Source organism: Psammomys obesus, unplaced genomic scaffold, assembly GCF_907164565.1.
Source record: "Psammomys obesus unplaced genomic scaffold, mPsaObe1.curated_primary_1811, whole genome shotgun sequence".
Taxonomy (NCBI): Eukaryota; Metazoa; Chordata; class Mammalia; order Rodentia; family Muridae; genus Psammomys; species Psammomys obesus.
In genome coordinates, this window is record NW_026585644.1 from 47,254,543 (window position 1) to 47,266,787 (window position 12,245).

At 43.4% G+C, this 12,245-nt stretch overlaps 1 protein-coding gene across 2 annotated transcripts in view; it reads left to right on the forward strand.

The window, feature by feature from the left end:
• The window catches only part of Mta3 (metastasis associated 1 family member 3), a 90,326-nt gene extending 86,232 nt beyond the window's left edge, over positions 1 to 4,094 (forward strand). For both annotated transcript variants that reach the window (XM_055618997.1, XM_055619004.1), the window contains exons 13-14: positions 2,885 to 3,033; positions 3,761 to 4,094. In XM_055618997.1, coding sequence (XP_055474972.1) covers positions 2,885 to 3,033; positions 3,761 to 4,006 — 395 coding nt within the window. In that variant the 3' untranslated portion in view covers positions 4,007 to 4,094. The remainder of the gene's footprint in view (positions 1 to 2,884; positions 3,034 to 3,760) is intronic.
• The last annotated feature ends 8,151 nt before the right edge of the window (positions 4,095 to 12,245 follow it).

Genomic DNA, 12,245 nt, shown 5'->3' on the forward strand with positions numbered 1-12,245 from the left:
CTAGGCGCAAGGGGGCATTCGCTGAGTACTCTTGCACCAAGGCGGGTGTGCGTTTCCTCTGTGGGCTCTGTGTTTGCTGGCAGTTTTGTCTTTTAACTGTGTGCAGTTATTTTAGCTTTTTCCAAACCACAGTACTGTGATACATACAAAATCCCCCTTTGGAGTCCTTCAATGTCCTCTGACAAATTAAATGTATCTGATACTTCTGGAGGAGAGGCAGATGTGTGGATAAACCAGTGCTTATAGGCTTCAGGCCCCCAGGGCACCCGGAGGGGAAATGCCATGTTATGATATTTGCCTTTGGCCTCAAGCCTTGCTGTGTGCGTCTCGGCTTGCAGGGCTCTACTGTGTGCTTTTGTTATATGGGCTGCTTAGATGACCTGGTCAGCAGTTGCCACCATATATGTTTATTTAAAAATCTCAAACAGCAGCAGAAGCCCTCATTCTGTTGTTGCTTGGGGTTGGGTTTTTGAGTCCGGGTTTCTCAAGAAACCCAGGCTGGCTTCTAACTCACCATCCCCCTGCCTCTGCTTTCTCTCTCGAGTTTGGATCATGTGGGTGGATGGATGTGTGTGCATGAGTCCTTGGTGTTCTTATTTGTGTTTAAACAAAGTCAACTTGTGGGCTAGAGAGCTGCCTCAGGGGTAAAGACCGTAGAAAAAAGTATCGCCAGGACCTGAGACCAAGTTCTCCCCACAAAGGAGATTTATTTGCCCCAGACAGACAGAGAGCAGGGAATAAGAGACAAACACTGGAGATAGAGGACAAGAGAGAAGGGGAAGGGAACAGAGAGAGGGATACTGGTTCTGGAGGGGGACAAAGGACTGCCTCTGGACAGAAAGGAAAAAGACATGGCACACAGGAAAAAGGCAGTTTATAAAGGCACAGGGGGAAACCCTGTGTTAGGATAAGGTGTTTAATTTTAATTGGGCACATTAATTACATGAATCAAGGAGGGCTTTTGATTGGTGGACTTCAATACTTTGATAGCTGGACTTTGTAGTCAGCCTCAGGAAGAGGAAGTGTCCAAATGAAGGACTAGACCTTGGTGGCTAGCTTGTGATCTACTGGGTTTTAGCAAGGCAGAGGGAATGAGGGAGAAGGACAGGCCTGCCAGGCCATGCAGGCCAAAGTCCTGTGAAAGAGCTCACACTGGCATTGCAGAGGACCCGAGTTTGGTTCCTGATACTCACATTAGCTGGCTCACAGCCAACTATAACTTTAGCTTCAGGAGATCCAACACCTTTGGCCTTCTGAGGCACTTGCATTCATACACACATGCAAGCAATTAAAACATTTTAACAAAATCTGTCTTAAAAGGTCAGCTTTATTGTTTAAGTTAAAAGAGGAGAGGTCGGGCCTCTCTTTGAAAGGAGTCTTCCAAGGGTGGTACTTGATGAATGTGGAAGAGTGGACCTTGGGTCTTTCCATGCCCACGCCAGCTTCTAGCACCAAGCTGTCCTCCATCTCTGATTTCACCCTTTGCATGCTGGCTTGTGAGGTTGTCAGGCAGCTCCCCGTGCCTGGTTTGCCCAGGTGGTAGTAGCCTACAGGCAAGGGAGGACTGCTCATGGACTTCCTGTAATAGCCTCTGCCTGCGTTTTTAACTGTTCGCTGCCACTGTTTCCAACTCTCTTTGACTCAGCCTCAGGAAGCTTTTTGTTGTAGGACAGCAGTGAACGCTGTGGAACCTGACACAGGCTGTGAAGCCATAAATCAGCTGGGATTAGGCCTTACTGAGCATGATGCCATATTAGCTACTCGTGTTCGTGATAGGGATTTACAGTCTTCAGAGTTTAGAAGAAATTCTAAACCTGAGTTTAGAAGAAATTCTAAAGTAAAGTTTTGTTTGCTGAGTAAAGGAACAACAGACAGATTTCTGGTTTTATTTGGCTCCTGTCTTATCAGCGAGTCACCTCTTGAGTACCTTAGCAATCCTTGTAAGAGCTCTTGAACCGTTCAGTTCAGGTTTAAAACCCTGCCAAGCAACTTAATGTTGTGGGGTCCACTTAAATCCAACATAAGCTAAGTGCCGGGTCAGTACAGATGACAAAAATTTATTGTAATCAAGCCACCACTGATCGATCAGGGCCGCAGAACAGACTCAGGAGCTGAGCTGCCACCCTGAAGCCATGTTGTACAGCATATTTAAAGGATGAAACCATAAAGCAAGGGGGAGTGCTGGGTGGGCTGTAGCATTGTCCAATCATATTTTGATGTAAGGGGTTGAGCAAGGGCGTTTCCATCAATCAGGATAGGAGTAGGTTCCTGGGCCTGGGAACATGAACTTTGTTTGACCCTGCCAGCAAGATGGAGAAGTTGTGCTTGAAATGGCTGGACTCGGGCAACTGTCTCCTTACAAGTTGTCCCTGAGAAGGCTGGACCCAGACAACTGTCTCCTTACAGCAGAAGCTGTTCAGCTATTGGGAAGTCCCCAGTTCCCCTAGGGCCTGGGCCCTTGAACTTAGTTTCTCCCTATGATGAAATGGAAATGGAAATGAAAATGAAATCGTAGTGCTTAGAACAAGTTTCTTTTGCTTGTTCCCAGCACTTAATAATAATACTATCCTTCGGAAGACTTAGTTCTAAACATGTACATAATGAAATCACTTTTAATTAACAACAAAATCTCAGCAGCCAGAGGCATAAATCAAGATTTGTCCTCCAGCGGCTTCTGTTAATAGACATGACAAACACTTGATGTGTTGCAGAGACAATGTATTCAGAGTACTGAAAAATGCATGTATGTGCTGTACTTTCCTGGGTGGCCTGCAACCTTGGGAGAGAAGATAACAGTATACCAGCTGTGGCCTCGGGCTGTCTCTGAGGGGTGGTTATATTTGAGATCATGGATTTCACAGCATCCCTCTCCCTCTGTCCTTAGCCACACAGTCTCACCAGTGGTATTCCTGGGGCCCACCTAATATGCAGTGCAGACTGTGTGCGACCTGCTGGCTGTACTGGAAGAAATACGGAGGTCTGAAAATGCCCACCCAGTCAGATGAGGAGAAGTCTCCCAGCCCCACTGCAGAGGTATGAGAGCAGAGCTGCAGGCTGACACTACCTCCTTTCTCAGTTACAGCTTCTTCCTTGGAAACAGGAACACCACACACTACAACTTACAAATGAACAAAGCTGGGTTTTACCATTAAACATAGCGCTGTGTACTCATAGTGGGTGTGGACATGGAAGCTGGGACAAGGCAGAGTTTTCAGATACTCAAAATATTGGTCTTTTGAGATTATTCAGAAAAAAGAATAATGTGTGTGGGAGGTATTTCCCTGAGTAGAGAGCTTACAAATAGTCTTGTTTTTAAAAACAATTTGTAACCTTTAGACACTATTTTATTACAGAAAATAACAAACACGAATTAAACATTTTCTCTCCTTGGCTATTGTGGAGGGACAAGAAGGGCCCAGTGAACAGTAGTTGAATGATGACCTTGGAAAATCTGCATAGACTGAGTATGTCAAGGTCCAGCGTCTACCAAAGGGACACAAGTTTCTGTCAGAGCTGATGGTATCTCAATACTCCTCACAATAAATTAACCACCGGCAGGGCCGCTCTGACAGCTTCCTACCGATGGTGCATATGATCTGGGTTGAATTCCATCCCTGCCCTGCAGCATTCCAACCTTCTTACCAAAAGCGTGCACTGCCTTTCCTTCAGGGGGCAGGTCCCTGAGTTACAGATGCTTCCGAGCGGCCGTGCGCTTTGGCCAGTTCTCCTCTGTGAATTCTGTTGTTTTCCGAAATTGCAGGACCCACGCGTGAGAAGCCACCTGTCCCGACAGGCCATGCAGGGCATGCCGGTCCGGAACACTGGAAGCCCAAAGTCTGCAGTGAAGACTCGCCAAGCTTTCTTCCTTCATACTACATATTTCACAAAAATTGCTCGTCAGGTCTGCAAAAACACCCTGCGGCTGCGGCAGGCAGCAAGACGGCCATTTGTTGCTATTAATTATGCTGCCATTAGGGCAGAATGTAAGACGCTTTTCAATTCTTAACCTTATATGTTCCGCTCCTCACCATCCTCTCTTTCCCTCGCTCTCTCTTTTTGTTTGTTTGTTTGCAATAAACATAAGTTCTTATGTACAGCCTTTGTTTTTTTTTTAAACATTGTTCTTGTCTGCTGCCATTTATATCATGCCATCCTGAGAAACAACATTGAAATCCCTGTAAAATTTCAGAGTAGAACTAGCTAGAAGGTGGGGGAGGTGACCTCACCCAGTGGGCTTTTGTGACACAATTGCCCAGAGGGACCTTAACCGAAGCACTTCTGCCCATTTGCTTCTGTGGCAGTGTAAACCCAAAGGATGATAAAACTTCCTAACAAGACAGCAAACCAGTCTTAAGTGTTCATTAGGTTTTAATAAAATTTACTAATTTACACTAGTTAGGAATTGTATGTCTTAGCAAGCCTCTCTCATCTTCCCAGGAACCTTTTACAGTCATCATACAGGCTGCAGAAAGCACAGTGCTTCATAACTAATCCCATATTTGTTAGACAGTCTAATAAATTGTAATTACGTTTAAGAATCCTTTCTAAGGAAACTCCCTGAGCGTCTGCATTCAGTTTTTACACGTTGGCACCTGTCGTGGTTGAACAGTGTCTTTGTCTGATTTGGTTTCCATTTCATAATCATACACTATCACTTATTGTCTCTGCGACTCACCACTCTTGTTTCCAACACAGTCGGTCTTGCTTATGCTTCTTTTGTTGCTGTTGCTGGAACAAAGGTTATCTGTGCCATTGACCTGTGGGCTCTTTTTCTATTGACACATACCTGAAAAAGTACATGAGGCTTGTGTTAGATGTGAAGCCATACTTGATGGTAGAGCCATATAGTTAGTCCCTAAAGGATTGGGAAAAAAAAAAAAAATGGCTCTTGCTTCACAAATAGGAAATCTTAAAGATATTCAGGTGCTTTTTTTGTTTGTTTTTGTTTCTTGAGACAGGGTTTCTCTGTGTAGTCTTGGCTGTCCTAGAACTGTTCGGGTCAGGTGCTTTTTTTTGAAATAAAACATTGATCATGGGGCTGGAGGGATGGCTCAGAGGTTAAGAGCACTGGCTGCTCTTCCAAAGGTCCTGAGTTCAATTCCCAGCAAGCAGATGGTGGCTCATAACCATCTATAGTGAGATCTTGTGCCTTCTTCTGGCGTGCAGGCACACATGTAGGCAGAACACTGTATAAATAATAAACAAATATTTAAAACAATTGATTATGACTCAGGGTGTGGTGGCATGTGTGTTGCCTGCAATCCTGGGGAGGCAGGGATAGGAGAATCAGGAGTTAAAAGTCATCCTCAGCTGCACAGGGGATTCAAGATCAGCCTGGATGACATGAGACCTTGTCTCAGAAAACCAAAAACATAAAAAGCGTATTTTATGAGGTGTCCACTTTGATTTGAAGAGGATGTTCATAAAAGAAATGATGACTGGAAAAGAACTGATTTCTAAAGATAATTTTCAGAGAAAATTGCAAGTTGAAAGGTTTTTAAGCTTAAAGGCAAAAAGCCCGTAAGAAGAGTGAAAATCAGTGTCCACCACGGAGGGAGTCGGCTGTGTTATGATACTGTTTTTGAAAGTTTAGGCTTAGCTTAGCTTCTGTCCTGGCATTTCTGAGTTTAGGGATTTGCTGTTTTTTTTTTTTTTTTTTCCACCCATTTTAAGGGACTAGAAAATAAATAACATCTACCCAAACTGTTTAGTTGTTTTAAAACACATATATTTCTATGTAATTTCTTGGGGTGGGTGGGTGGGAATAATTTAAACATTTGAGATGGAAAATAATGATTTGCTGGTGACTGGTGTCATGTTTGTTTCCAGTGAATGGAAGAGAAGCCATCACCAAATGTACTGGTGGCTGCGAGGGCTGCTTTTGCCTTTGGCTCTTTGTTGATTTTCAATTTATTTGCACATCGTCTTTGTTCTGATTACTCTTGAGTGAAGTGTTTTTGTGTCACTCCATTCTAATCTTTTGTCAGTTGAAGGCCCATGCTACTAAAAATAGATTTAGGGTTAAATTGTCTATATCCTATTTGCTCAAGTACATGGAAAATAATAATGAAAGAACAGTTTGTTTGTTGTGATGAAATTCCAAAAAAAACCTTATTATTTTCTTCTACTTTGTGTTTATCTTTATCAAAGTACATAGAGAACCAGACTTTCAGAACAATTTTACCTTATGACCTAAAATTTCAGTGTTGCTCACTATGTACTTACTGAACTTTTCCTGGCCTCTGAGTTTTACATCACCCTTTCACTTATATTTGTTCTTTGTTACAACCTCTTCAGGAGATGCTTTTATCTCAGCTCTGTGGTGCGATTAACTGTGAGTAACCTAACATCATAGGCAACTGAGTCTCTGATCCACTGCAAATGAATAGCCCTTTGTGTGCGCGTGGGCCTGTGTGTGTGTGTGTGTGTGTGTGTGTGTGTGTGTGTGCAAGTGTGTGTTTCTCCATAAGCTTATCTTGGTTTCTCAAAGGCATTGTTGACTGCCCCCTCTCTATTAGGCACAAGGGTTACAGATATAGTACTGATGTACTTTCAGAGAAGGCGGAAGCTTGTAATTCTAAAGATATTGAAGAGTGGAGGTCTGGTGGATACATTTGGAATAACCAGTTCATAAAGGGAGGTAGTATTCTCTGCGCAGCCAGTGTTGTAGCAATTACAGGGCGCTAGGGAACGGAAGAGGGAAGACCCTGAGCTTGCAGGCCCCAGGAGAGCATGACCCAGCGCCTAAGAACTTGACTCGGTAGGTAACCCGTTTTAAGAGCACATTTCTGATTGGCTATGGAAGTACTCATCAGCCTTTCATGCTCATTAGAGAACACGTACTAGGCTTGCAATATTGTAAATGGGGCATTTTGCAAGAAGTAATTGTAGCTCTGGGAAGGGAAGTAGGAGGCTATGAAAAATGGGATGAGATTTTTTTTTTCCATTGTTCATCTTTTATAAGAATGTATTTCTTACTAGATAGATAGATGGATAAATAGACAGACCTCCAGCAGGTGCCTGTAATGTCAGCACTCAGGAAGCAGAGGCAGAAGGATTGCCACTCCTTTGAGGCCAGCCTGGGCTACATAGTGAGTTTAATACCAGACCCTATCTCAAACACAAGCATATAGGATACATAGGTGATACGTACACAACAAAACTTTTAAAACCCGAGCACGGATAGTTAACATTCAGAATGCTCACACTGAAGCTAACTTAAGGGGCACAGAGCATTTCAGAGACAGCTACACTCCCTAGCAGCAGGGCAGGCCAGTATTTGCCTGCCACCTGGTCAGTTTACAGAGGTGACTGAGTAGTCCTGAGTTCACAGGCCAGCTATAATCCCATCGTGAAGTTACTTTGTGTCTCTAGAAGAGATTTTTGCTCTTTGAAGATGTGAATTCATCTTTGCAAGTGTCCAAGACCCCATTTCTTGAGATATTTGTCACATGTTTTTTAGATTTCTTTCTTTTTAATTGAGACAGGGTTTTTCTGTGTATAGTCTTGGCTGTCCTGGCCAGTTTAGCCGGCCTTGAACTCACAGAGATCTGCCTGCCTCTGCCTCCCAAGTGCTGGGATCAAAGGTGTGCACCACCATGCCAGGCTTGTTTTCTAGATTTCTCAACAAGAGTTACTGTTACAAGTCGCACACACTTTCCTGAAGCGGAGAGTGGTAAAGCGGCAGGAGAGAACCATCTAGGCCCACTTCTCTGCCGGTTTTGACAGTGTTTGTCTTTAATAGGAATTTGTTCTTCGATGGTTACTTAAATGTATTTTTTTTAATTTATTATTTTATGTGTTTGAGTATTTTTCCTACATGTATGTATGTGTACCACATGGAAGTCAAAAGAGGGGATCAGATACCTTGGGCCTAGAGTTACAGGTGGTTGTGAGCAACAGTGTGGGTGCTGGGAACTGGACCTGGGTCTTCTGCTAGAGTAACAAGTGCTTAGAACTGCTGTGCCAGAAGACCTGTAACTTGTGCACTTGTAACTGCTCTGCCCCTTACATTTTTTTTCTTTTAAGTTACGCAGTGGTTTCAAATCTCAAAACCTTTTTTCTTCCTGATAGAGGGTCTTCAGAGGCAACAATTGTCAACATGCATTTTAAATTTTAATAGCCCCTGCCCAGGTGTCCTCTGAAAACCCAGTTTATACTCACAGCTACTATCTAATTCAACTCTCAAGAATCTTGGCAGAGGCGTTACCCATCTTTGACACCCTTAACCAGTTGATGGATGGGGCATAGCTAGCTTCCATTTGGTATTGCTAGTAACACAGAAATCCTTGCAAAGATTTAAAGGTGGTTTGTATTTTCTTTCCGCTGTGATGCCAATATCTCCCTCCCATTTTGTCTTTGACTTTGCCTCTGTTCTATTTTCTAAACTTTTTTTTTTCTTTTTGAGACAGGGCCTATGTAGACCACGCTGACCTTGAACTCACAAAGATCTGCCCACCTCTGCCTCCCAAGGACTTGAATTAAAGGCTTACGCCACCACACCAGGCTAAAGGTTTCTATTAAGAACTGTTTTCCAGCACCTGAATCCTATGTTTTGGTCCTATTAATGATTCTGTTTGTCAGAGATCTCGAAAGCCCATGTCAGTTTTTTTTTTTTTTTTTTTTTGAGAATTTTACTGTGTGTGTGTGTGGTTGCTCGTGTGGAGAGTGAGGTGCTGACTTGCACGTGCCAGCTCATATCTGTGGAGGTCAAAGGACAGCTGCCAGCCCTTCCTTATCTCCTCGGAGACAGCATTTCATAAACCAGGCTAGGGAGCCCATGAGCTTCTGGACATTCCTCTTCCTTTATCTCCCATCTCCCCCGAGGGGCACACTTGGATTACAGAATCTAAATTTCAGGTTGTCAAACTTGTGGGCCAAGCACTTTTACCCAGTGAGCCACCTTCCCAGCCCTTGTTTGTGCATTTTAATTAATCGTGTATATTTTGCAGCTTTTCTCTTTTATTATAATCTCTCTCTACCCCCAGTAGGTATTTCCAGAACATTAGAGAAAAGGTCAGAGATTGGTATCAAAGTGTCAGTATTCTGTGTTTGCCTCAAAGGACTATACGCCCTGCTGTAAATGAGCCTCATGCCCAGCCAGTGACTTGACACGCTGCTGTCCTCCCTGGGCAGTTTTTGTCCCCTGTGGCTTCTGTAGCAGCCCTCATTTGCCTCTCTCATCCACACATGTATAACTGCCCCCTCTGTTGAGCTAGAGGTGAGTCATGTGGGGGAGCGAGGACTAGCAAGCGGCACAAAGCTTGGTGTCACCTGTAAACCAGGATTGCAGCAGTGTGGGTCAGAGGATCCCTAGATGTTCCTGTGAAGAGAATGTGTTCTCCCTACTGAATGGCTTCCATTTTTCTTACGTTAAAGCCAGGCCAGGCCAACTTAGCACGTATCATCCTAATTTCTTTATATATTGACAGATAGCTCTCCACACCAACTACTTCCGTTAAAATAGACTTACTGGTGAAATATAGGTCCTGCCAGAGACTTTGGATCTCCAGGGGATAGTTGTAAAATTTCCCCGGGAATACCACATAGTTGGTAGTCTGAGAAATCAGAGGAAATTTGCTGTAGTCCCAAGTGAAACCCGATTGGTACTGTGCTAATGACCATCTTTGAGGGATGCTGGCTCTTGTCAAAGTGATGTAACATCCTGGTGACCATTGGTTGTAGCCACTTTGACAGCTTTCCTGGAGTTCTTGCAGGCTAAACGGCAAAGTTTATCTTGTTACTAGGACTGTGAACAGTGCCTTTGTCCAAAATGCTGAGGAATTTACCAAGATAATTCACTCAAGGTACTTGAATTTATGGAGAAGAAAGCAAAAACAACAGTGTTTCATCTTGTCCCTTTTCCAAACATGACGAATCTTAGGCAAAGTAGGCATAGGGAGAAGGAAGTTTGGTGTTGATGCTTGGTGGCTTGACCAGTGTTTGGGCCACTTCTGATCTTTCTTTAGATTGTATTTCTAAACATGTTTGTCAAATATGTGCTTAATTCTGCCTCTGTCTTCATTATTGTTCAGAAACAGGTGAGAAGCTCCACAACTCAGTAACTCTTCCTGAGATTAGCGGAGTGAAGGGGGAGAATGGGATCATTTAGAGTTGTCAGTGGTTGCATAATAGGGAAACGGCCTGGGCCACTGACTCAGGTTCCTCGTTTCCAAGCTCTCTGCAGCATCTACTTTGTCTATTTTAATGTTTTGTTTTGTTTTTTTTTTTTAAACGCTATTCCCACCATCTGTCTAATAGTTAAAAAAATAAAAAAAAAACATTTCTTTGATGAAAAAGTACTAGTGCTCATGACAAAGTCAATCTCTAAGTAATTTGAGGTTCCAAACTGAATTGTATGTTTTGGCCACTAAATGCAAAGAACACCTGTGGATGTTCAAATTCCATATTGTGTGCCTAGGAGTAGTCTCACTTGTAAAAAGAAAAGATCCCTGCTAGGATCAGAAAAACCCTAAGGATACATTTGTCACACATTTGGAGATGGGGCAGAGCATAAACATAATAGCTCTACATCAGCTGAAGCAACTGGCGAGGTTTATGACAATGTCTGACTTCAAAAACTTTCCATATGCTTTTTTTTTTCCCTTCAAACTATTTTGACCTCAGCTCTTTGGTGCGGTGCCGTTACACTGCCTCTATCATGATGACAGTGCCTTTAAAGTGTGGTGTTTATGCTGTACGTTTTATTTCTTTTTCTGAAATATTCTATGATAGGGTATGAAGGGATGAAAACTTAGTGGTCAGTGTCCACCCTCACAGTGCATAGGGACCTTTAAAGCCTCAGCCCATGTCTCATTGTAGGAGATAAGGAAAAGAGGACCGTGACAGAACCAAGTGGCTTTGCCAGGCTACCATCTAATGGAACTGAGTTTTGTTAAGATAGGTCAGGGCTTCTCAGTGCAACTCACTCCAGCTCAGCTGAGGACGGCTGAAGGTGTTGCCTTGGCAACTGTTGTGGGTTTTGTTTTTGTTTTTCAAGCCATATTAGCCGTACATTAGGATTGGTCCCACCCTGAGTGTTTTTCTCTCATAACGTACAAAGGTCACACCTAGAAAGGAAGCCTGTTGCCCTCACTTTTCAGGTGAACACACGTGGTGTGTGTGTGAAACCTCCACTCACATGGCTTTAGTGTGAGTGTTGGTGCGAGGCCCTCATTCAGTACAGGGATCTGAAGCTCAAAATAGTTTTCTCCAACCCAGAGGAAGGAGTGGAATGTGGTGGGCATTCTGCATTTTTTTCTGCCTGCACCTTTTATTTCTGTGGTGTGTGTTAAAGATACAAGAAACAGCCTCACTGTTGTCTCCATGTTTCTTTCTCTCCTCAGATGCAGACAGGCATGCCGAACTTTCTGGGAGCCCGCTGAAAAGCAAAAGCACTAGGAAACCTTTGTCATGTATCATTGGGTATTTAGGTGGGTATCTTCTAACACAGGAAGAGCTCAAGAGACACCTTTTATATGTGGTAGGCCTCTCGCTATTATAGATGCTGCATCCTTGAACTGCATTCAAGTCCTTCAGATAGACAAAATTGGGTATCTTTATAGTTTGATTTTAACTTAGAAACTCTTATTATCAATGCACAGAGTTAAGTATGTGTGTTTACTTCTTCTAAAGTTCATTGAATTAAACTGTGTGTTGCTTGTAATAGACACAGGCTAAGAAAAAAGGAAAGTCACATATGGTGGCTCCTGCCTATAATCCCAGGATTTGGGAAGTTGGAGCAGGAAGATTGCTGTAAGCTCAATCATCTTGGCCACCTAGCATGATCCTTTCTGAAAACAAGAACAGCAAATATCAAACTAACGGGGGGTGGGGGGAGCTTTTTGTTTTGGGGCTATAAAATGTTTATTATTAGTCCTAAGATTATTGCGGTGGTATTATTTAACCCACTATCACAAATAATAAGACACAGATACCTGTTAGATTTATAATTGCCTTATTTACCTCGGGTGGGGCAGATAGTTCACTTATGCTGACTCACTGTCCTTACCATCCATCCTCCAGCCCCCGTCCAATGCCATCGGCCTTAATCCTCCTTCTCTGGCCTACCTTCCATATATCATCTCATGGTACTAGCTTTTTTTCTCCATCTGCACCTTTTCAGGCCATTATTGGAGTCCTTCCTCTTGGCCCATGTGGTTCTTTCTCCATGCTAACCCATCGGGGTGTCCTCTTTCCTCCTGTCTGATGGCTATGATTCTTTCTTGAACCCCAAAGCCCCCCCC